Source organism: Pseudopipra pipra, chromosome Z (genome assembly GCF_036250125.1).
Source record: "Pseudopipra pipra isolate bDixPip1 chromosome Z, bDixPip1.hap1, whole genome shotgun sequence".
NCBI lineage: Eukaryota > Metazoa > Chordata > Aves > Passeriformes > Pipridae > Pseudopipra > Pseudopipra pipra.
The window spans coordinates 44,417,101-44,439,996 of record NC_087581.1 but is presented as its reverse complement, the minus strand read 5'-3'; the positions used below and the strand labels follow the sequence as shown (position 1 = coordinate 44,439,996).

Sequence of the window (22,896 nt, the reverse complement as noted above, 5' to 3'; positions counted from 1 at the left end):
CTCTACCTGTTTTCCAGGATCCACAGTCTCTCTCTTGGTGAATACTCACTTCTGAAAACAGTTAACCCCAAAACTCCAAATACTACTTGGTAACATTAAAAGTATTGATCCTAATCCTCTGAGACACTCAAATAAACTGCTTTAATACTGATGCCAAGAGACCAGAAGTCAGTCTGTCTTTCTCTCTCTCTCTCAAATACACACACATTCTTCAAATTACTATTTTTAACATTATTTTTTTTTATTTCATTATATTCCTCAGGCTCCACCAGAGACAAAGGGAATTTTTCCCAGTAGTATGCCAAAGAGCTGTCAAAGCCATCTAAAAGGGTTACAGTCCACCCCTCTTGAAGAGCAAACTGTCATCTATTTTTTCTTGTATAAATTAGTCACTGACACCTTTCCATTTGACACAAAGAAACTTTTTCAGGTCTTCCCCTGTATATAAGATACTCTATGTCTCCCTGGCTTTCAGGTTCTGAATTGCAATCCCTTTGTTACATGAGCCAGCAGGCAACTCTCTTCTTGTTCTGTTACATATACAACACAAGCAAGACATACAGGTATCAGTTGAATTACTTGTTCCTGTGTCTGACTTGTCTCATTTGAACTAACATACCACACATGCCTCACGTTAAATTGGCTTTATATTTTAAGACAGCCAAGTGATAACTTAGGGATATGCACTCTGTTTTCAGTTACCAGTCAATGATCAGGTGTAGGACCTCGGGCAAGTGACAACCTGTTTGCTGGATACGCAAACTTGCCTAAGAAAGTAAATTAAGTGCTGAGTGTCCCCATTTCTCTTATCTCTGAAGTGAGCATAAGACAAATACATTTCTGATTTGTGATCAAAAGTATATTAATAGCTCCCCCCAACCCTTGGAGAACTTGTGTAAAACAGGTGTATTACTACTTACCCAACACTGTGAACTCAAGTTGATTCATGTGAAATACTCTGGCACCTTTGGAAGTGAAGTGTTAATTACTACAGAAGTGATTGGGTGTGTCAGGCAACACTGCATTTACAGCCTAATGCTACCATTACCTTAATGGCTAAATCACAGTGTTCGCTGGCAGTAGTGAGCTGTTCAATGTGCCTGTCCACTTCTGCTACTGACAAACTGCAGCTGCTTTTCTTCCGTCCACAGACAACATTTTCCAGACCTGTCAGCACTCTTTGCAGTTCTGAATTCAAGTCACTACAGTTATCTAAAAGAAAACAAGACAAAACAAAACAAATATCACAACAATTAGTGACTCAATGAAAAAACAAACTCTAACCCAAGAAGCGCCTCTTGCAGAATAGCCAGGACTGATATTGTTCAAGGAATGTCCTTGCACTCTGTCACTTTTTCCTCACCAACTGATAGGCTTAAATACCATAACCACACCAAATTAAATAATGAGTTACCTCCCATCTGACAAAACAGTCCCTCTGCTTATCTAAAGTGCTCATTCTTTTTTCAAAAACCCCTCTTGTCTAAAGAACATTTTAAGACATCACATGCTCATATCGTAAGACGTTTCTTTATGTTGACCATTCAAAGCCAATTATCCTGATTTGATTACCCTCATAGGTTTCTCTCTGTAAATTCAACTGTTTTTTTCTGTCTGTTACATTCATTGATGTTATGACTTGATGCTTTTCAGAGGAATTTTTGTGGTTGTACTTAGATACTACCTGACTTAAAAAAATCCTGGTGTTTACATAAATGATCCCTACCCACTATCTAAGAATCTATGTTTTATTTTAGTAGCTATTCCTTCTTCTGCAACTGCAGAATATTCAGCAATCATAACACCACAGCTTATTTTTTGTTACCTTCCATACTACACCATATTAGCAGCTTATACCACAATGCTATTTTAATTATAAAATGCAGCAGATTATCACTTCCTTTCCTGACGTTAGGTTAACCTCTTCTAGTGCCTTGGGCACTGCCATAGCATCCTCCATATGTGAAAACAAGTGGGTCTCTGTACGTTACTGACTCACTTCATAAATTATTTTCATTTTTCTTAGGCTCTCCTCTAGTGACAGACAGTGGTAGTTCCTACATGTAGTAGAATTCACCTTTGTGCTGTCTCTCAGATGTGCTATTTAGTATTTCTGGATTTCTAGGTAAGAGTTTGCAATAGCTACCCACAGCACAGCACACAAGTGGTGCATTATGAGACGGCAGTGCACCCACAGCTCCTATATCCTACTAAAAACAGTGGCATGCACTCTTGCTGGAGAGCGTTATTTCTGTATTACTGCTGCAAGGTGCTTCAGGACGGTCAGAATTCCATGGCAGTCTCATAGCTGTGGTTCTCACAGGAGATTAAAGCAGACTCTTGGTGATGGTCCTGTGGCAGGGCCAGGAGTTGGACTTGATCCCGAGGGGTCCCTAACTCAGCATGTTCTATGATTCTGTGACGCTATGAAACACAAACCTATTGCTGAACAAAACAAAGAGTTTAGAATGATGTCACAGCACTGCATGAAAAATGTGAAGGGGCAACATACAAAACTGTATTGGAAGTCATATTCACTGATTCCTGTCTAGCAGCCACCCATCTTTTATGATAATACCAAAAAGCCCTTTATAAATGATAATAACACTCACTTATAAGCAGCATATAGCAAGCAGGATGCTCACAGAAGAAATGCAAGAATCCCTACAGCTGAGATTCTTATTTTGTCTATTGCTATATGTTATGTCCCACCCTTAAGGGGAAGGGAGCACCCCAGATCTGTAGATGCTTGTGGTCAACGGAATGACAAAAGTCAAAGAGTCCACAAAAGCTCATAAAATTTTATTAGTAGATTATACACTTGGCATGGAAATTGGTTTGCTAGTCCCTGACCGACTACATAAGCACATGGCAGTGGGTTTTGGATGACAGGGTAGCATGAAAGGGAAGAGAAAAAGAGAGAGATGAATTAAACAGGTGGAGAGAGAAAGAGAAAAAAGAGAGAAAAAGATGACCAGTCCTGGCTCCAGCATGATCCAGCTGGGGTGTTCGAGGTGCTGGAGTGCACATACAGAGCAAGCACACCTGAGCTTTGTGGGGATACCTGTTTATAGATAAGTTTTCCCTGCTCTGGAGATCAGTTTCTCGTTTTCTGTGCAAATCAGTTAGCATCGTCAGCCGGTTCTTTCAGACCTTTCTGGAAACGGGTCGGAGGCTTTGGGGCTTTTGAGTGGTCTTGATCCCTCCCTACAGTCCATGCCCACTTCTCATCCTCATTTCTGCACTTGATGTATACCGTGCTGTACTTATCTCTACAGGAGCTGATCAAGAACATTTTTACCAGAAAAGTACTGCTCATTCCTCCATACATGCCCCTTCTCCAGCCACATCCTGTTCTTCTTATAGTGTGTTATTACCAACAATCCTTGGCTGTTATTATCAATAATCCTTGGTTGGCTCCACATCTATCTAGCCATCTGTGTTTTGAGACATACACATCTTCTAGGTTTCTACACTATATTTAATTTTATTGCCTTTTTTCCCACTGTTAGTTGAAACTTAAACAGACAACTTGCTGTTAATGTACACAAATCATGGTTCAGTTCCATCCCATGAAGAAAAAAATCAAAGCCCTGATACCAAAATACATGCTAAAAAGTGGATTAGTTTCACTTTTTTGGTCAAAAGAAAATTAAAGGGAAAAAAAAAAGTCCTCATGTCACAATCTGTTCAAGTAGGAACGTAACAGTGAACATTAACTTTTGAAAGTAAAATAATTAATTTTTTAAGAATATAAAGACCTCTACTAAAATATTTTGACTCCATCCAATATTTTGTTAATACTTTGAATTCTGTCGGTCAGACATTTCACAATTACATAGACACCATTACAGAACATACTGTTCTATCATACTGTTTCAATAAAGACATTGAAATACAGCGGCTGGTCTTACATTTATAAACAATATGGTATAAAGAGTAGAAATAGTATTCTGAACAAAGTTCTGAATAGTGAGGATCACACCAGACTTCTGCTAGTCTACAGCTATGGGTCTCATCAATTGTGCCCAAACACTTAAAACATCATGCTGAAGGTCTAGGATCTGCTCATGCCTATACTGCAAAATGTATGGAGAAATTATTTCTTATGTGGAGGTTCTTCAACTAATCAGTAATTGTGTTTGAATGGCAAAATAGACGAAATTCTGAAGGAAAAGCGCTTGGCTTCTTAGTTCTTAACCAGAAAAAAATGAGTTGCCTGGAGGTCCTCCCTCCTTGCACTTTGTTTGAATAGCTTGTGTCAGATGCCTCCTTGTCTAAATCCATTTCAGCAAGCTATGCCTATCCATGCTTTAAAAAGGATGGATAGGCAAAAAAGTGTGGACATCCTCTATAATTAGGCCTTAAAAGGTTCCATTACCCATGCTTTCCCCCTTAACTTTTAATCTGTCTGCAATTCTTTTCTAAAGTTAGACTACTTTACAGGCACATGTAAGGTATGTGAATATCTTTCACTCCTTTCTTCTTTCCCAAAATTCATGAGCTCTCATGAACAATATTCCATTTTAAACTCCATAGCTATTCTACACAGCCAGTGGCCAGCAGGACTAGGCAAGTGTACTGGTAAGGCCACACCTCAAATCCTGAGTCCCATTCTGGGCCCCTCACTACAAGAAGAACATTGAGGTGCTGGAAAGACAACAGAGCTGGGGAAGGGTCTGGAGCACAAGTCTGATGAGGAGCAGCTGAGGTGGTTTTCCCTGGAGAAAAGGAGGCTTGGGGGGATCTTCTCACTCCCCAAAACTCCCTGAGAAGAGGCTTTAGTGAGGTGGGGGTGGTCTATTTTCCCAAGTAACAAGTGATAGGACGAGAGGAAACGGCCTCAAGCTGGACCAGGGCATGTTTACATTAGATATTAGGAAAAACTTTTTCATGGAGAGGGAACAGACTGCCTAGGGAAGCTGTGGAATTACCATCCCTGGAAGTGTTCAAAAACTGTGTGGATATGGCACTCGAGGACATGACTTAATGGTGAATATGGTGGTGGTGCTTGGTTGAAGGTGGGACTTGATGATCTTAGAGGTCTTTTTCAATCTTAATGATTCTATCAGCAAGGCACAGAGGTTAAGTCACATATAAGTCATGTAGAAGTTCAGCATTAGTTGTGATTAGCACATCCCAGATTAATTTAGCTCCTCATCAAACGTTTGGATCTGCATTTCAAAGGCTATATGTTACCCTTCTGCTGTGAGAAGGCATCATGTCTACACCATGAATCACAACTCACCCATATCTGCAGTGACCACGGTGGACTGATTCTCTGGTACCGAAACGGAATTCTGGTCCGCGCTGCGCGAGTCCTCGTTAACCTCCTGCTGGCTCTGGCTGAGCTCCGACCGCAGCTCTGAGTACTCATCCTCCTCCCTTGGAGACAGAGCAAAGGCAGAAATAAAATCCTCTGAGGAAATATCTTCTGTGACATTTATTTCAGACCTGTCAGCTGAGCCACAGGGTACAATCCACAAAAGTTTTGTTCAGTCAGTAGAGAAGACTTAATACCCTTCACTGCAAAGTAACTGTGCTATGCCCATAACACCCACTTGCAGCAGCCAGTGCCTGGTTTCCATTTCTTTATTCCCAAGTTCATTATTACTCCAGACCACTGTAGAAGGAAACAATGGGTGGAACTGAGTGCTAGCAAGGATGTATGTAAGGACATCTGCAGCAGCTCCCCAACTGACAATTCACACAGATCAGCACAAGTAGATTTGATCCCAAAGTGGATTAGAAATAACTGGTTTTGGTCTCTTTCTCAGTTCAAGGATGTCATCAGCTTGTGTGCAAAGCAAGCACATGCACATACCTGCATATGTGTATCAAAATGCTCTTAGAGACAGGTAGCTTTTTCATTTTCTCTTCCCAAAAGAGAGAACAGATAAGTGAGTATTGCACCGAACTGCTGGAGTTAGTAGAAAATAAAAAGCCTTAGTTACCTAGCTTTTAACTTATTTGTCAAGCTGGTTCAACTAAAATAATTGAGGACACAGAATACTTTAGCTAAAGCTAATGAGCTTAAAAAATTAAGGATTTTCCCTTCTGTCTCCACACAAAGAGTTGAAAGCACTGGGGAAGAAGATAAGTAAATGAATAATAGCTTTTCCTGAGAACATTTGTAAACATTTTTTCTTACTGATTTGACTCTGAATTTTTTTTTTACTTTCATAGTGATTGTTTTTACATTAAAGTATCTCTTTTAAACATAAGAAAAACATCAGTTTATCCAGGTGCAGAGCCCCTCTGAAAGCAGAAAAACAGCTATCATTCTGTCTCACATTGAATCACATGAAGAGATTAATTTTGCAGCAGATTCAGCAGAAAAGTGGGAGAATGAAACTGTCTGCATTTGGAAACAGTTAGAAAAGCAAAGACCTGTCTGGGGATCTGCATCTGAGAGGGGTATCTGTAATGTTAGGTTTGCTGTGCATATGCCACATACTCTGTGTATGGTGATGAGTGTTTCTTGCAGCATTCAGCCTGGACTTGCGTCTGCATTTTTCAGGCAAAATAGCAGAGAAGATGGCCCCAGCACACAGGGATCAATAACAGAAGTGAAGTCTGCTCTCAGAGTTGCAGAGGTGACAAGTTATGAACCTGTCTTAAAATCTCAAAAAAGGAAATTTCAGTTTGCTTGCCAAGCAGGGTTTCCCAAAGTACTGAGATGTATTTTCTACAGGAACTCCTATGCTCTTCTACCCCTTACATTTGCTTCAGCGTAAAGAAAGTGTGACCTTATCAAAAGCACTTAGTGACCACCATTAAACAAAATGCAGGTCAGCCAGTTAACAGAGACTTAGATCAAAGAAAGGTCTTTGAGTTACCATGCAATATTTGTTTCAGACAGTGTGAGAACTCAATCATGAATAGCAGGAATTAAAATAGTGAAATGAAGACACATAAGAGCGAGTTAATGTTCCATGAACTAGTTCATTATTAGCCACAAAACAAGCCAGTAGTAATTAGCTTTGGACAAAAACAATTACCAAGCACTCAAACAGTTGTAATTTTTCATCTGAAGGTAATTTATTTTTTAATTTCTGAAACAATTAGTCCTACATTTTTAAAACCTAAATTACCTTTAATTGGACAAATGGCTCTACTGACCCTAAAACAATGGTACACGCTATAGTAATTTCTCACCACTCTTATTGGGCTCTTCTTGCATAAATTTTCTGTTTAAACCACAACACAGCTTCATGTAGCTAGCACTAGTTCTTGTTTTTTGGTTTAAGTGCCCTCAGTATCTCAGAGCAGTTGAAAAGTACGTCACGTGGCAAAACTCACACTCTTCTGATGACTCAGGTGAGAAGTCATTTTCTAAGTGAACTAATGCTTCTAGGATCTGACCAGAAAGATCAGAAATCCATTTCTGGTAAAGTGACAGCTAGGTCAATCAATCACTCCACCATCAATCCCAGCGGGAACAGACTGAGGGTAAAAACAAGGGGGAATTCAAGGGCAGCAATACATCACAAATACAAATTCTGCCTTTGAAACTGACATTGACAGCAACAAAAGATACTGCTTTTCATCTTTCCCCAAAAGAGGAGTCCTCTAGAGGCACTAGAGATGCAAGGTGCTTGGTAATTGACTCCAGGAGGTGGAAGCATTACAACTTTCTCACTGCTGCCATCAGGGATGGCCTGGATAGAGAAAGCAGGTAAGCAGGTTCTGCTTGTTCTGCTATGGGCTCTGATAGTTTCCACTTGCTGGAATGGTGAGCTGGAGGCAATTAAGACCAGATCAAGTCATTCTAGACACAGAGTGATGTGGGATCAATGTTGGAGAAAAAACAGTGTGGTTTTCAGGTACTTATGCACTAATTGCTTTCTTCATGTTCAGGTGCACCCAAGGATCACAAGTGCTGCACAGACTCTGAGGAAAACATGTTCAAATAGTGAGCAAAATGCACACTTTCCAGCATCCTTTCACACCAAAGATGAGTACTTACACAATGCTGACAAGGTTCACGTTCTCTTCACAGCTCCAAATGCTGCATGGCTTCACACTTTAGGTGGCAGCAGTTTTTCAACACACACTTTATTTAAATAACTATATTTAAAAATATATATATTTTATATATATTTACATATATATATATAAAAATATATATTTAAAATATAAATATATTTTATAGCTCTCTAAGACCCTCAGATAGAAAATACTACAGGTGCATGTGCACAGCAACTCAGAGATTCACCGCACCCTGCGTATAGACAGGCGAGGTCCCTCTGAACTAGTTCACTTGAGACAATATGGGAATTAATCACTGAGGGCAGGTAGAGCTGGGCATTGTATGCTGAAGCCAACATTATCACATCCACACTGCCATTTGAATTGAATCCAAAGTGTGCTAGCTTCCACCTAGCACATGTTTAGAAGCTCCAATTAGACCTGCAGGTCACTATGTAAATGTGAGAGTAAGTGCCATGCATTATCTCATTTGATGCTGTTGTCTATTCCCTCTCCTTCTTCTTCATTAACTCCAACACAACCTACTTTCTAAATATATTTCAGATTAAAAGCTGTAAGTCTAAACCAGTGGTTTTCCAGCAATAGGTTACAGGCTTCTTCTTCTTGACAATTGTTTCAAATAATTCTTAGCAGGCACCAATGTTGAACAGAGTATATTTCTGTCTGTACTGTTATAGTCTGTTTTTAGAGTTGCAGAAATGTACCCAAACAGCCAGTGGTTTAGAACTAAAAGCAGTTAGATCTCTCTCCTTTTCCTTTACCCAAACCTCTATTTGATATCTAAGAAAAACAGTCATATGCTGGTTACAGATGATTTTGACAGCCAAAAATAGGATTAAGAAAAAAAATCAGGTTTGAATGAATCTAAGGCAACACTAAAAACTTTTGAAGTCAGAAATATTCATCTTTAATGTAGACATAAGTCCATTTTAGTACACTACTGTATAATTTATAAATCCTCTTTGTGCTTCAGAGTTACTCAGTGTAACCTTTATGTCCAAGTATTTACAAAATGACTCTATAACTGGGAAGATCCATCTGATTGGTTTTGCTGTCTTCTAAGTTGTACACACTTTGAGAGAAAACAGGAGTGACATACATCTTGTCACAGGACAGAGAACCTTGGCAACATAAGGCTGGTCTACTTGCACTTGAGTATCAGCAACTCAATATTCAGCCTTAATATCAAATCAGTTACAGTTGTATTTCACCTTTTCTGCTGTCCAAAGCAGCAACAGCAGCAGGGAGATGAGAAAACTGCAGATGAGTGCTGGCTTGCTCCCACAACCATGGTGAACTCATTTTTCTAAGGGAACGGTGGAAAAATCTAGTGCAAGAGCTGCTGCTAATTTCATGGGGACACACACATGGAACTTGCTGTACCCATGAAATGGGTAGCAAACCTAGAAGAATCCTGTAAACTTCTAAAATATTCCTGTAAGATTACTACTACTAAGATCAGCAGGTCAGATATGCCTGGGAAAAGACATGTGCATCAACATGTGACTTAAGCTGTCTTCTTGCTCAGAGAAGCTGTGGATGCTCCATTCCTGGAAGGGTTCAAGGCCAGGCTGGATGACGCTCTGAGCAATCTGGTCTAGTGGAAGGTGTCCCTGTCCATGGCAGGATCTTTAGGGTCCCTTCCAACCCAAACAATTCTACTGTTCCAGAGCTGGCATTACCAAACCTCATGAGCAAAAGCCACTACACCTCTAAACTGATATTGCAAAGGCAAAAAACCTCCCAACATTCACACCAAAAAACCACAGAAAAATTCTCTGAATGGAGAATATTAACTAGCTTATACAGCCAGCCAACACTTCTCCTCAAACTGTTGCAATACCTTATTCAGATTCCAACACAGTGGCTGATTACTTTCTGCCCTACTTTCCAAGGGTACTACTTACACTCAGACAAATAGCTACAAATTTAAAGATAATACAACTTAAAGAGGATAGTCAAATACTCTCTACAAAATTCTGGTTTCTTCCAATTGTTTCTGGAATATTTTGGGGTTTTGGAAGGAACTATGAAGAATGTCATAAAGTGGCAGTACATCAAGCTACATTAGTTTATTTTTACACCCTAAAACCTATACATGAAAAAAAGTGACCAGTCAGATTGTGTCAGCATTGGGGAAACATTTATCTGTTATGCAATTAAAGTAAACTCAAGAAGACTGTTTCCGGAAAGACAGCCCAATTTTTGTGATACTGCAAGTAAAGCCTCTGCTCTGTTTTCCTTGCAGGTATCAAAGAGAGAAATCAAAACTAAAATCCCTCCTGTGCTCTGGTTTAAAGGTAAGTATGAATGCCAAGGCTCTACAGGGCCATGGTCCCAGAACGCTTCCTCTCAGGATTGTTTTGTTTCAGCTCCAGGACTCAACAGCCCCCAGAGCCAAGGGTGGAGCGCTGTGAGTCACACGTGATCTAGCAAAGGACAGCAATTACACCATCCCTGCTCTGTGGGACTGAACAGCTTCTCAAGAGTGACACGTGGATCCCAGTGTGGATTTACAGAAAGCCACAGCAGGAAGTATCAGCTTTCCTTCTTTCAGTTGTCTTTACAGACTGTATGTAATCCCTTCAGTATCTACTTGGTTGCAATTTTTAGGGGCAGTATTACTCTTCTGTTCCCCAGACATCAAATTATTGGCTTGCCAAAGAAAACAAGCTATTCCCAACATTAAAGGAAGTAAAAAATCCAATAACAACAAACATTTTTGTTCTTATTAATAAAACCAGATAAGGCATTCTAGCTGCCTGAGCAAAATGAGCTCTCATATGATTGAATCAAACTGGAAGAGCATGACAGTGGTGTTGCAGCAGTATTTTTCTGATCCCTTTAAAGAAAAACTGCACTTTTCATAAGAAGCAACATGTGCTTCCCATCAGGCTTGGCTCTTACACCTCACTTCCCTATGGATGCCACAGCTGATTCATTTATGGATGTGGTTAAACATTCAGAGTATCCACCTGATTCCAATATTTTGTAATTGAACACCACTTGGCATTTACTTTGGCACAGGGATCCTAAACAAACCATTTTTATGAATTCTTTGTAAAATTCTTCTTAAATGTCATAGAGTTCATCTGTCATTCAAGAAAAAAAAAAAATCAATGCTTCTCAGATTTTGCTTTTCATCTATTCAATTGGTATAGCTTTACCAGAGAGGAGGGCAGTATGGACAGTATCATGTTGAAAAGAAAGGCAACTTGAAACAAGACAAATAGAAAATTTGTCTGCAGAGGTATCAAGCATGAATGAATAAGGGAGTCAGGGGGATTTTTCTTCAGAGAAGTACTACCAGTATAGGAAATACCTGAAAAATCTCACCATGATCATCACTAGTTATGAGCATCTCATAGGGAAGAGTATTTATCTTCTTAAATAAAATGAACATAATGTGATTCTACCACTGCTTTCGAAGGGCTATATATGTGTGTGTGTGTGTGTTGATACTTCCTCTTATTTATGGTACACCAAACCTTCTTCTTTTTGCATATAAATATTTTCGTGAAAGGTTAAGTGAGTAGTTGTAACAATATTGCCTTGTGCTAAAAGAAATATTTAAAAGGAAGGACAAATAAAGCACATTACCAAAAATTGCAGCTAATAGGTAAGGAAAACTGAAAATTTGCTACATGGCTAGAGCATCATGCCAATGTTACCCACAAAACCATCAAATCTAATTTGAAATCTAATTCCTATTCTCTAGGCAATCTGTAGACTGTAGTTGTTTAGTTGCATCCTCACTAGCTAAACTATACAAAGCTCCTTTTGCATTCTAGTCCAACTTCTCTACGTTGAGAATAATGGGTAAAAACAAGAGAGAACAATGTTTCCATGTAGTCTAATACACAGTTTACTTTAACACAGTAACATGTAATGATCCAGTGTAATACCCTAAGCCTTGCTGCTCCCAAAGACAGACAACAATGGGATTTGTACCATTGTGTTTTGTCAAAAATACCAGTACAAGCAGGTGAAAAACCTACTGAAATCTATTTCAGCCATAATGCTCACCACAAATGATTTCACTTAGATGATCTACAGGAGGCCACAAAACAAAGTTAAAAGCACAGCTTCAAGTTGGGTGGCTTCATCTTCCTTTATACACCCTTGCTGTCTCTTACATGGTTCCCCAGGACATTATGCTAAAGGAGTATTTACAGGGCACAGTGCAGTTTTTTGCAGGGCTTGTTAGGTTAGCAAAGTGTTATTTTGCCAGAGAGAATGCAGCACTTCTAGGTCTTGGGATGGTACTCTGCAGAACACACACCTTAATTATGGGCAGCTATTCAGCACCAGTCACAACAAGCCCAACTACCTTAAAGTTGTCATCAAATTATATTTAGAGTATAATTCACACCATGTTTTGCACTTGTCTTGCATTGGCCCAGGATTTCCAGGAAGCTGCTGTACCTTATTGTTGTTCCCTGTAGTCGATCGATTTTCTTGTTCAGTTCAGCAATGATACTGTGCAGCTCTGTGATGCGTTCCTCGTAGCGCAGCGTTGTTCGCTCCTGCACGTCTTCATGCTCTCTCATCAGGTGGGATTGCTCACACTAAAGCAGAGAAACCAGGAACAGAAAGGGTGTTATGAATACCTGCATGGAGATCACATACAAGGCAAAAGTGCACAGCATTATGGTTTTCTTACTCATCCTTAGCAAGCAAAAACGAGAGAGATAAAATATTGACAGGTACACAAAGGTATGTAATTACAAGATTTTAGAAACTGACGGAATATGCTGTGTACTTTTATCATTTTTTTTTAAAGGGCAGAAGTTGCCCCTCTCGCTTGAATAAAAAACACCATTTGCAACTCAAAATAGCTACAAATATTGATCTTTGAATCCAAGAGACTCAAGGCACATTGTGAATCTTCAAGGATCTTCCCAACATGCTCTGAATTAGAACAATTCCTATGGCAAAACCCACATCATTACGTGGGAAATGTAGAAAAGAAAATTAATTACACTTTGAGGTTATGGGTTCTTCTCTAGTATAAGTATTTGGTTTTAATTAAACTTTAAAAATAATATAGCATATTTTTATTATGTTAGTATTCTATGATAGAATGTTTATGATTAGAACAATTAAAAGGCTGTTTGTTTTTTGTACATATCACAAAATCATCCTTCTTTCCCACAGAATTTTAAATATAGCCTCTTTGGCTTACTCTTCTGACCATCAAACACTCTATTTCAATTACAGCAAACAATTACAGTCTACTGCAACTACAAACCAGCAGCGCATGGTGACTGAAGTTATGTTTGGTAGTGGCTGGAAAGAGTAAGACTTTTAACTTTTTTATTCTGATGCCCCCCCTTCATTCAAGCCTCCTTGCACCCATACAATGGTATGTACTATTCTGTCAGAAAAGAAAATTCACAACCAATTGACAGTATAAAACCTACAGTCCTTTCACTGAAGACCTGCAATGTAAAATTCTAGTAGCCATTTCTAAAGATTATGTACAAACCTAAACATCCACTGGTCAAATTATGTGACTAATATGTCTGTTCTAGAACAAGCAGCAGTCACAAGTATAGAGGCCATGTTACTGAGAACACAGCTGCGCTGGGCAGGACACGTCTCCAGGATGAAGGACCACTGCCTCCCCAAGATCCTGCTCTATGGTGAACTTGCCACTGGCTGCCACAAGAGAGGAGTCCCGAAGAGAAGATTCAAGGACTCCCTGAAACAACATCTCAGCCTTGGCCATATTGATCAACATAACTGGTCTACTCTGGCCTTCAATTGGGAGGCCTGGAGACACACCATCTATAACGCTGCTGCTTCTTTTGAGAACGCACGCAGGATCACTCTTGAGGAGAAAAGACAACGCAGAAATAATCGTGCCCTGCAGAATATACCACCTAAGGAGCCCTTCCGCTGTGCCTTTTGCAAGCGGACTTGTCTATCTCATATTGGCCTTCTTAGCCACCAGCATGCTTGTAACGTGGGTAGAGCCCTTCCCAAATCTTCGTTCGCGAAGTCTAGCCATGATGACGGAGGTTCTCCAACATTGCTGCATCAAAAGCTTTTTTCAATCAAGTAAACACTCCATAGAGAGGTAACTCCCTAAACCATTTGTATCATAAATATGACATATCCAAACTAGCAGGTGTGGCAGAATTTTCATAGTTTGCTCTCATATTTTTTGGCCACTTACATTCATAGCTTGAGAACATCACCTATATAAAAGCCTGATTGAAAACTAAGATTTCCACTGACCTTCAATAATATTTTTATTTTAAATTTTAAATACAATTTGTTCCATGATTTTTAGATTTCATGAGTATGCACACTGAAAAGTAGCCCAGACATTAGAGGACCCTTCCATAGACTACAACAAAATAGTTTCTTACTCCAGCTGTAGCCAAAAGCACTTTTGCCTATACTAGGAGCAACAGATCACATCATCACATTGAAAAAGAGAGCAAAGGGAGACACAGTTTAGAAGACTGAAAATATTCTCCTCACTTCTAAGACTTCATGTTGGCAACTGATATCTTTATAGATGTATATTATAATTGTAGAAACTTTCTACAACTTATTTATCACATTTTCGGTTTTTAACATCGTATCTGTCTGAAGAACTACCATGGCCTTCAGAGTGCAGAAAGAACACAGAGAAAACATTTCACAAAAGCTTTAGAGCAGATTTAGGGGGAATAAATAAAAATCTAAATTTCCTCTGACACACATATATGCCCACAAATGGTACTTAAGCATTAACCAGATCAATCAATTATACACACTAGTGGTTTTTTTCCTTTTAAACCAAAGAGATGATTTCAGATGGAGTGTATAATAACTGTTTTCTGACAATAAATAAAAACCCTATCACAACAATTTTTATCTCTCTAAGCTATACACTGAAAATCAGAATTTGTTTATCTTGACTGAAGATACATGGGCTCTCACTAATGGACCCCAGCCACATTACCAGACTTGCTTGCTGTTTTCTCCAGCCGTTTCTCAGTCACCATTTTTCAGGACAACCATTGTTTAGTGACAGATGTACTTTGTGAACAACCAGAAGTCTGGTAATATAAGACAATAGTTTCACATTTGATTTTTTTAAAAGCACTCTTGAATTATCTTAGGCAAAAGCAACCGAAAAGGGCTGAAAGGAAATCTCTGTGGAAGACAGACCATGATGCTAACTAAGGACTGCACTGCCTTGGAGGTGGGCACAGAACTACATCTCCAAAGTTCTGTCATCCATGACAAGCCTCAACTGAGAAAGGCAAAAGCATCCGAACAATGGAAACATAGTTCAGTATGGATCCCAAAATGCAGCCATGGAAAATTTTTTTTGGTATACAGGATTGCTCTTTGTTATGGAACATTCATCTCAAAGCTCAAAATGAAAAAGAAACAAATGCATCTTTTGGTACCCACTGCTGAATTTTTTCTCTGGGATATTGCAACTATTCATCATCCTCCTTAGTTTTTTAGTTTCTTTGAGTCTCAGAACAAAATGATCTGCTACCAGTTTTTATTTCTTTCCAAGGTGTACGATATAAATTAACAATGACTGGAAAGACTATTGTCTGAACTCTTGACGGTGTTCAACCACAAGAGCAAGAAGAGTATGAGGGAGAACCATGGTAAGAGAAAATAATTTAACCCAAGCTTATTGTCTCAATATGTGATTCTTCTGCCTATCAATGTACAAAAATTCCTAGTGAAGAAACACTAACAGTGCATTAAATTATGTTCACCTTTATGTTAAATTTGCAGTGTTCAGTCAGAGGACAAAAAAAAGAACCACCAGCAGCAGTGCTCATTAAGAGATGCCCCAGTGCCTCAGGCCCTGCAGAGACAAACACTGGCTATGGTGTTGTTCACCAGAATACAAGTCATCACCTGAACAAGCCACAATGATAAACCTGTCTAACAGGATTACAGGAACTAAAAGTCTTTGCTCAACTAACACAGTACTTTAATTTAAGAGGAGTGGCAGATTTAAAAGTGGCAATCCATTAATCTAAATTTATGTGTAAATACAAGTCTATGGTGCTAAATCCTCAATCACGACAACATGCACAGTCAAAATTAATTGTTTTGTTGTATATTTTGTGCATACTTGATGTGGAAGATGAATACAAGTACACAGAATTAATCCAAGTCAGATAAGGACATCACACAACAGAATGAGTAATTTTAATGTTCATCTGAACACCACTCACTTCTATTTCAAGTTACTCTGTTAAATGAGAAACTGAAGCCTTCCTGTGAAGTTCACATGTTCTTACACGTCTGCAGAGAATGTTGCTTATGTTCTTATATAACTACAGAGTGTTGGTTTAATTCTTATACTGAAATTCTGCTGTCCCTCCCTATATTCTGAATAATCAAGAGGATGGTAAAGAATTATCACTGCATTAATGGGACATGCTACTCTGTGATACACAGTCCAGAACTGTACAGCAAAGTCTTCGTTACCCTGTGTCTTCGTTACAGCTATTACGGAAACTCAAAATTACAACTAAGAACAAAGAATGAGAGAGTAGGAGTACCTTGTGAGAGGAGATGAAATGATAAGAAAGATGTAGTAAGTGAATTGTCTATTCTTGTTGTATTTACTGAAATGTTTAGCATGTTATTAAATTCCATGTTCTAACACAAAACTGCAGAGCTCAATGTCATAGGATGTAAGAAATTCTAAGAATGTAGATAGATTAGAAAGCAGACTATATAAATCCACAGAGGAAAGGACCATATAGGACTACAAAATGCAGTATAGCCTGCTGCTCACAGATGTTGGCAGAAAGGTGGGGGAGTGTGAAGGGGGACAACTCTATGCATTTCTTATGCTCTCCCTTCACACATCCAGTATTTATCACTATCAAAGCCAGGACACCATGTCAGGCAGAGTTAGCAGAAAACACTACAATTCTCATAACAATGGAAAGATTTTTGGAAGAAGACATTAGTTGAGATTGACCAGTGCTTTATAGCAAATTTCATTCAAGAGATCGCCTCGTTGCCAAACTGTACACTGACAAAAACACAAGAGACAGAGATCTGCTGTGTTACTAAAATAATAGAGGCATGTACAGAAAAATTATAGCAGGTCTCTACAGACTGCAGATTTGGAAGCAAGCATGCTACAACCACCAATAATCAATTACATCACTTTACAAAATTTTAAGCCCAGGCTATCCAACTATCTTTCTTCACCATTTGTCATTGATTACTTGAATTGTGGTTCCCCAAATCACCTCCACTCTGCAAATCATTAATCCTTTCTTCAAAATGCCTCACATGCCTCATGAAATGATGGGAAAAGTATTACCAAAAATGCGATTTAAGAGCTATTTGTTCCAGAGAGCATTTACCATGCCAGCTGAAATGAAACATGTGCTGCCTTTGTAAGTATAATCCAGATGCAGAATAGAGATTTAATACTGGACAACTAACATCTGAGTATGGTTATGCAGAACCTCAAACACCTCCTATTTAATTTGTGCCTTCTGAACCTCTGATTCACATTAGACAGAAGCTGTAGAGGAAAAAATTGTATGATACAATATGAATTTGAATGAATCCCTGTGGAGCGGGAGGAAAAGTTCAAAAAACTATGTTAAGTGACGTATCTACTTGGAAGTGATGCAGTTAGAAAAAGAGGAAAAGATGGAGTGGTTCACCAGTCTCAGTCTCAGTACTTAAACATAGCCAACGCATTGAAGATATGAGTTGTGTTTCTTTAATGGCTTATTCCTTAAGAAAGATTGTATTTTATTTCCACTTGAGGGCATTTTAAAAAAAAATAAACTGAAAACAGATAAAATATTAAAACTTTTTAAAAATTTCTCATTAAAAAGTAATTTATCTGAAATCTAGCTAGCATGCTAGTTTCCACATATTTCATAGGTGAAAGGTGGCAGTCATCACTAGGCTTGTGTTCATAAGCACAGAGGTCAAGCTCATGTAACAACCCTCAGCATGAAAAATTGAGTGCTATATACCATGCATAATTGATACCCCATCAAGGAAAACACTGAACAATCTTGTGCAAACAGAGCACATGATAATTGGGATTAAGGACTGATCCTTAATCCCAGTTGCCATCAATTCAGTGCTGAATGGGAGCACTTACAAGGCATTCTTCACTAGCTGAGAGAGAATACATGTATTTTTAAGCAAAGATTTGGAAATAAAAGTAAAACACTGACAAAAACCTGTGGTTAGCATATACAAATAATAACAATGTGGTCATGCAGAATGATCTGGATCATTTGGATACAGTGAACCATTCTGACAGTTTAATGATTGTTAAATGCAGCCTCATATCAAACTGTAAACAAGATGGAGGATTCTATCTGAAGAATGCCACATTAAAATTAAAAAAGGCTCTCCAGATTATAGCTGATATACTATGTTAACTCTCAGCTTGGTTCTGGCTCACATATTGAGGGGGATAAAAACATGAAAGTGGTTTTTATTTCTGGATGTTGCATTGATGGTCTGCAATAACAGTATCACTTACAAGCCCATAAACCTTTAAGGTAGCTGAAAAAAACCATTAGGAAATGCAGGCAAAGGCCAACATAAGGGAGGACTGAAGTAAAAGCCTAAACACGACCGCTTAAACGTTTCTACATTTGGTTTGAGTTTAATTAACACAGATACCAGGCCTTTCCAAAACGCACTGAATATTGAAGACTCTAAATCTGCAAAATTGCAGGATGGCTGAGGCTGACAGGGACCACTGGAGGTCACTCATCCAAGGCCCTTACCCAACCCACCAGGTCCAGGTGGATTGAGGACTTCTAAGATTGGAGATCCTACAGCTTCTCTGGTGAACAAATAAGATGTCATACTTTACAGGACAAAATGCTTTGATTGTCTCTATACAAGCACAAATGAATATGGGGTTTGAACTAGTTTTGAAATGGTATTTGACACAAAGACAGTATCGGAAAACAAAGGTTTTGTTTATAGGAGAGAGAAATATTAAGAACAATAGCTCAATTTTCCTTGTTTGCATTTGCGTCTCTACAAGAGCTGTGAAATCATTAGAGGTCAGACCTTACTCTTATTTAACCCCTTGGCTTTCCTGTGGCTGTGTTTTCCACAGCAGATACACACCAATTGACTTACTAGAGGCTAGACTGAGATCACAAATAATTTCTCATGTAACACCAAAGCACTGACAATTGGCAATAACTTTTATCAGTGTTAATTTGTGCTGCATTTACATCTGACCCAGAAGTGGAAGGCTCTGCAACCAGTTACCTAATCCACTGTGTATAGGATCCCAAAATATAATATTTGCAGAGAGAGATTTGAGTGGTCTTTGCAAAAAGCCGTGGGCTACAGAAGCTGGGAAAAACCCTCTTCATTGACCTTATCCCTGAGGATTTTTCCTGCCTTCTCCAGCAGGATGTGAAGAGACTCTTTGCTTGATGTTATCACATGCTCTGCCCAAGCCAGAGCCCGCATCCTGATCTCATCAAACCCCTGCAGAAGACCTTTTGTGCTTTCTCTCTCCCTTTGTGTTCCCTAAATCCTTGCATTCTGTAAACCTGAATACCTTTTTCCCTCTGTAATTCCCCTAAGATAAAATGGATTTTCTCCTATGATATATGTGTAAGACCCCAAATTTGTTAACCTGGGTTTTTCCCTTACGTCATCCCCTGAAACCCCCTATTTATAATAATTGTAATAGTTACAACCCCCTGTTGAATATGTAAACCATAAACCCTTTAAATATGAACTTGTAAGTCCAATAAAGGATTCCAGTTTTCTGCCTCTGCTGGAATCATCGTAGTTATCGACTTGCTACAACTGTGGGTATGCTGCAAGTCTTATATTCTAAAATATTTCAAAGCATTTGTTGTTTATATTGGCTTCAAACCAAAACTAATCTAATTATTTCTAGGGTTTTTTTTTGAAGAATGTCATCAACACATAAAACTTATAACCCATGGCAAGTATGTGTCTTGCAGTCTTAAAATTCTTTTCACTTTTGACATTGTTGAGTATTTTATCCTCTCCCCACATACTATATTCCTCTCTGAGAAACAACAGCTCCACAAAACCAAGGACCATCTTCAGAATCTTGAACTACTGTTGCTCACCTGTGCTTTAGCCAGTTTCTTTTCCAACAGGTCACGTTCCTTTTCTGTTTGTTGTAGACATTTATTAAGCTCCACTATGTCTCCCTTTAATGAAGCCAGGGCTGCTAAATGAAGCTGGAAGACAAAAATGAAAGAAACAAATTAACTAATTCACAAGCTATGTAGCAGTAGCATTTCAGAGAAGAGACAGTATTATATAGCAGCTATAGTATCACTGGATTTCTATAGTAGTTAATAGGAACTTTACTAGAACAAAGTCTAAAAGGAATCTACATGCAAATAAATATTTTTAACATGGAATTTTTCTCTCCAGACAGCACACACATTCCTTCACCATATCCTTTATAAGGATAAATACAATGAAGAATAATTCAGGTAGAAATGTGTAGATTAGTTCTAACGTTAGTTTATTAGGAGGCAGGTTGAGTCTTGTGCTCTAAAACCTTATAGTAAATGTTGACTAAGATTGGTATTACAGAGTAAGGTGTATCAAGTTTCGATGCCTTTAGACATATAGAGATTATCAGTTTGGTGAAGGGAATACCTCCATGCAGAGGATTTGGGTTTATTTTGCAACTAAAGCTTACTCCACCTTGAGCTACTGCTCTGCAGTTCTGCTCAGTCCCATGCCAGTGAGTTTCAACAAATCTAATCTACTGAACCCACACATGAAGAACATGAACTGTTTTTCTTTCTGCAGTAGATCCTTTTGATGAAAGATATGTTCTACATTTAACTGATATCATTTGGTAATATCTATCAGGTTAGGATAACTAGTAACATTGAAACTAGGTTAGCTACACAACTTAGAAAACAAGAACAGTTCTTACAAGAATCCTATACTTTTAACTCGTTCACACTCTCTTTGTCCTTAAATATCCCATTAATTGTTGCACCAAAGGCATCAGCTAGAATTCAACACTCAGTACTGATATCTACAACTGAAAAGTCCTGGAGGAAAACTAGCCACTAATACTGAAGTCTTTCTTTGTAGTAGTAAAGAAACAGCTTCAAGTTATACTGGGTAAGAAAACAAAAGTGACCTTTCACACCAGAGTAAGCAACACAGCAGACACTGCTCTGCTGTCAAGACTCAGACTGAAACATAAACCCTGCTTCTAGTCCTTCAGTCAGTTTCAGTCCCTCACTCTGATATTTTATTGGGCGGGTCACTTAAAAGTTATTTTTCATGCTTCATTTACAATGAATCAGCTAGTGAGTCCTATTTTGATATCAATTTTACCTTTCCAATACTGGAAGCCAGCAAAACCATACGTGCTTTCACATACTGATATGAAAGCAGCTTCATGACAGCAGAGAGACTAGATTATTTGGCAAAAGCTTCTTCACACACAGTATTGTCAGTGTTATAGAAAAAACCCTCTGGCTTCAAGACAGAAAACATAACTTTAAAAAGGTTTTTGGATGCGAACTCTGCAGTTTTAAATGCTTATTCTAGAAGCTCTGGATATCTTCATTTGTGAGTTCAGTACAAAGCATTTTTATTATGTCAGTTACAAAAACTTCTTAGGAAATGAAGTTATTTGCTTAAATGCAAATACACACATGCACAATTACATGTTGCGTAAATGTTTCTACATTTGGTTTGAGTTTAATTAACACAGATACCAGGCCTTTCCAAAATGCACTGAATATTGAAGACTCTAAATCTGCAAAATCGCAGGATGGCTGAGGCTGACAGGGACCACTGGAGGTCACTCATCCAGGCCCTTACCCAACCCACCAGGTCCAGGTGGATTGAGGACTTCTAAGATTGGAGATCCTACAGCTTCTCTGGGGAACAAATAAGATGCCATACTTTACAGGACAAAATGCCTTGATTGTCTCTATACAAGCATAAATGAATACGGGGTTTGAACTAGTTTTGAAATGTAAAGTATTTACAAATGGTATTTGACACAAAGACAGTATCGGAAAACAAAGGTTTTGTTTATAGGAGAGAGAAATATTAAGAACAATAGCTCAATTTTCCTTGTTTGCATTTGCGTCTCTACAAGAGCTGTGAAATCATTAGAGGTCAGACCTTACTCTTATTTAACCCCTTGGCTTTCCTGTGGCTGTGTTTTCCACAGCAGATACACACCAATTGACTTACTAGAGGCTAGACTGAGATCACAAATAATTTCTCATTCGCAGACACTTGTGAATATTTCAACGTATTTCATAAAACAAATCAAACCCCAAATTCAATCACAGCAAAAACTGCTGGATAAAGAAAATACACTAAAGATTGTTAAAAAAAATTACATAGAACAGGTAAACTACTGTTATTTCAGTGGGCAGGATCAGTTTTAGAACATACTAAAAAAAAAAAAAGAAGAAAAAAGATGCAATTATGGAATGTTATCCTTTGAAAAATTAATCTGGTGTGGCAGGAGGGAACAGTTTTTCCCCCTGCAGTTGTAAAATGGTAAAACCCCAGGGGGTGGTGACCTCTGGAAATTTTGTCCAATGGGCGCTTCTGCGAAATGTGAACATACCACAAGCAAACGGAAGAGAAGGTTAGTTGTAGTTTGGTAGTAGAAGAAGTGGCCATGTTGTGAAAGCCACGAGGAGAAACAGCAGCAGGCCCACTGGGGGCTGGGCTCCCCCAGCCCCCAGCGGGGGGCTGCGGGGACCTGGAACAGCATAAAGCTGGGCTAAGTGCCTGCAGCTGAGAGCTAAGAAAGTTTTCTCCACTGTGAGTGAGCAGAGACAGAGCAGCAGCAGAAGCAGCATCTGTGGCTAAGAGCCAGGACAGATAAGAACCGAACCAAACAGCAAACGGCATGCAGCAAGA

The 22,896-nt window shown here is 38.8% G+C and overlaps 1 protein-coding gene across 5 annotated transcripts in view; it reads right to left on the bottom strand.

Annotated features, from left to right (window-relative positions):
- MCC (MCC regulator of WNT signaling pathway) overlaps positions 1–22,896 on the bottom strand; it is a 195,681-nt gene that overhangs the window by 53,693 nt on the left and 119,092 nt on the right. For all 5 annotated transcript variants that reach the window (XM_064641644.1, XM_064641645.1, XM_064641646.1 and 2 more), the window contains 4 exons: positions 20,097–20,210; positions 12,418–12,560; positions 5,249–5,385; positions 1,049–1,212 (listed from right to left, as the gene is read on the bottom strand). In XM_064641644.1, the coding sequence (XP_064497714.1) occupies positions 1,049–1,212; positions 5,249–5,385; positions 12,418–12,560; positions 20,097–20,210 (558 nt within the window). The remainder of the gene's footprint in view (positions 1–1,048; positions 1,213–5,248; positions 5,386–12,417; positions 12,561–20,096; positions 20,211–22,896) is intronic.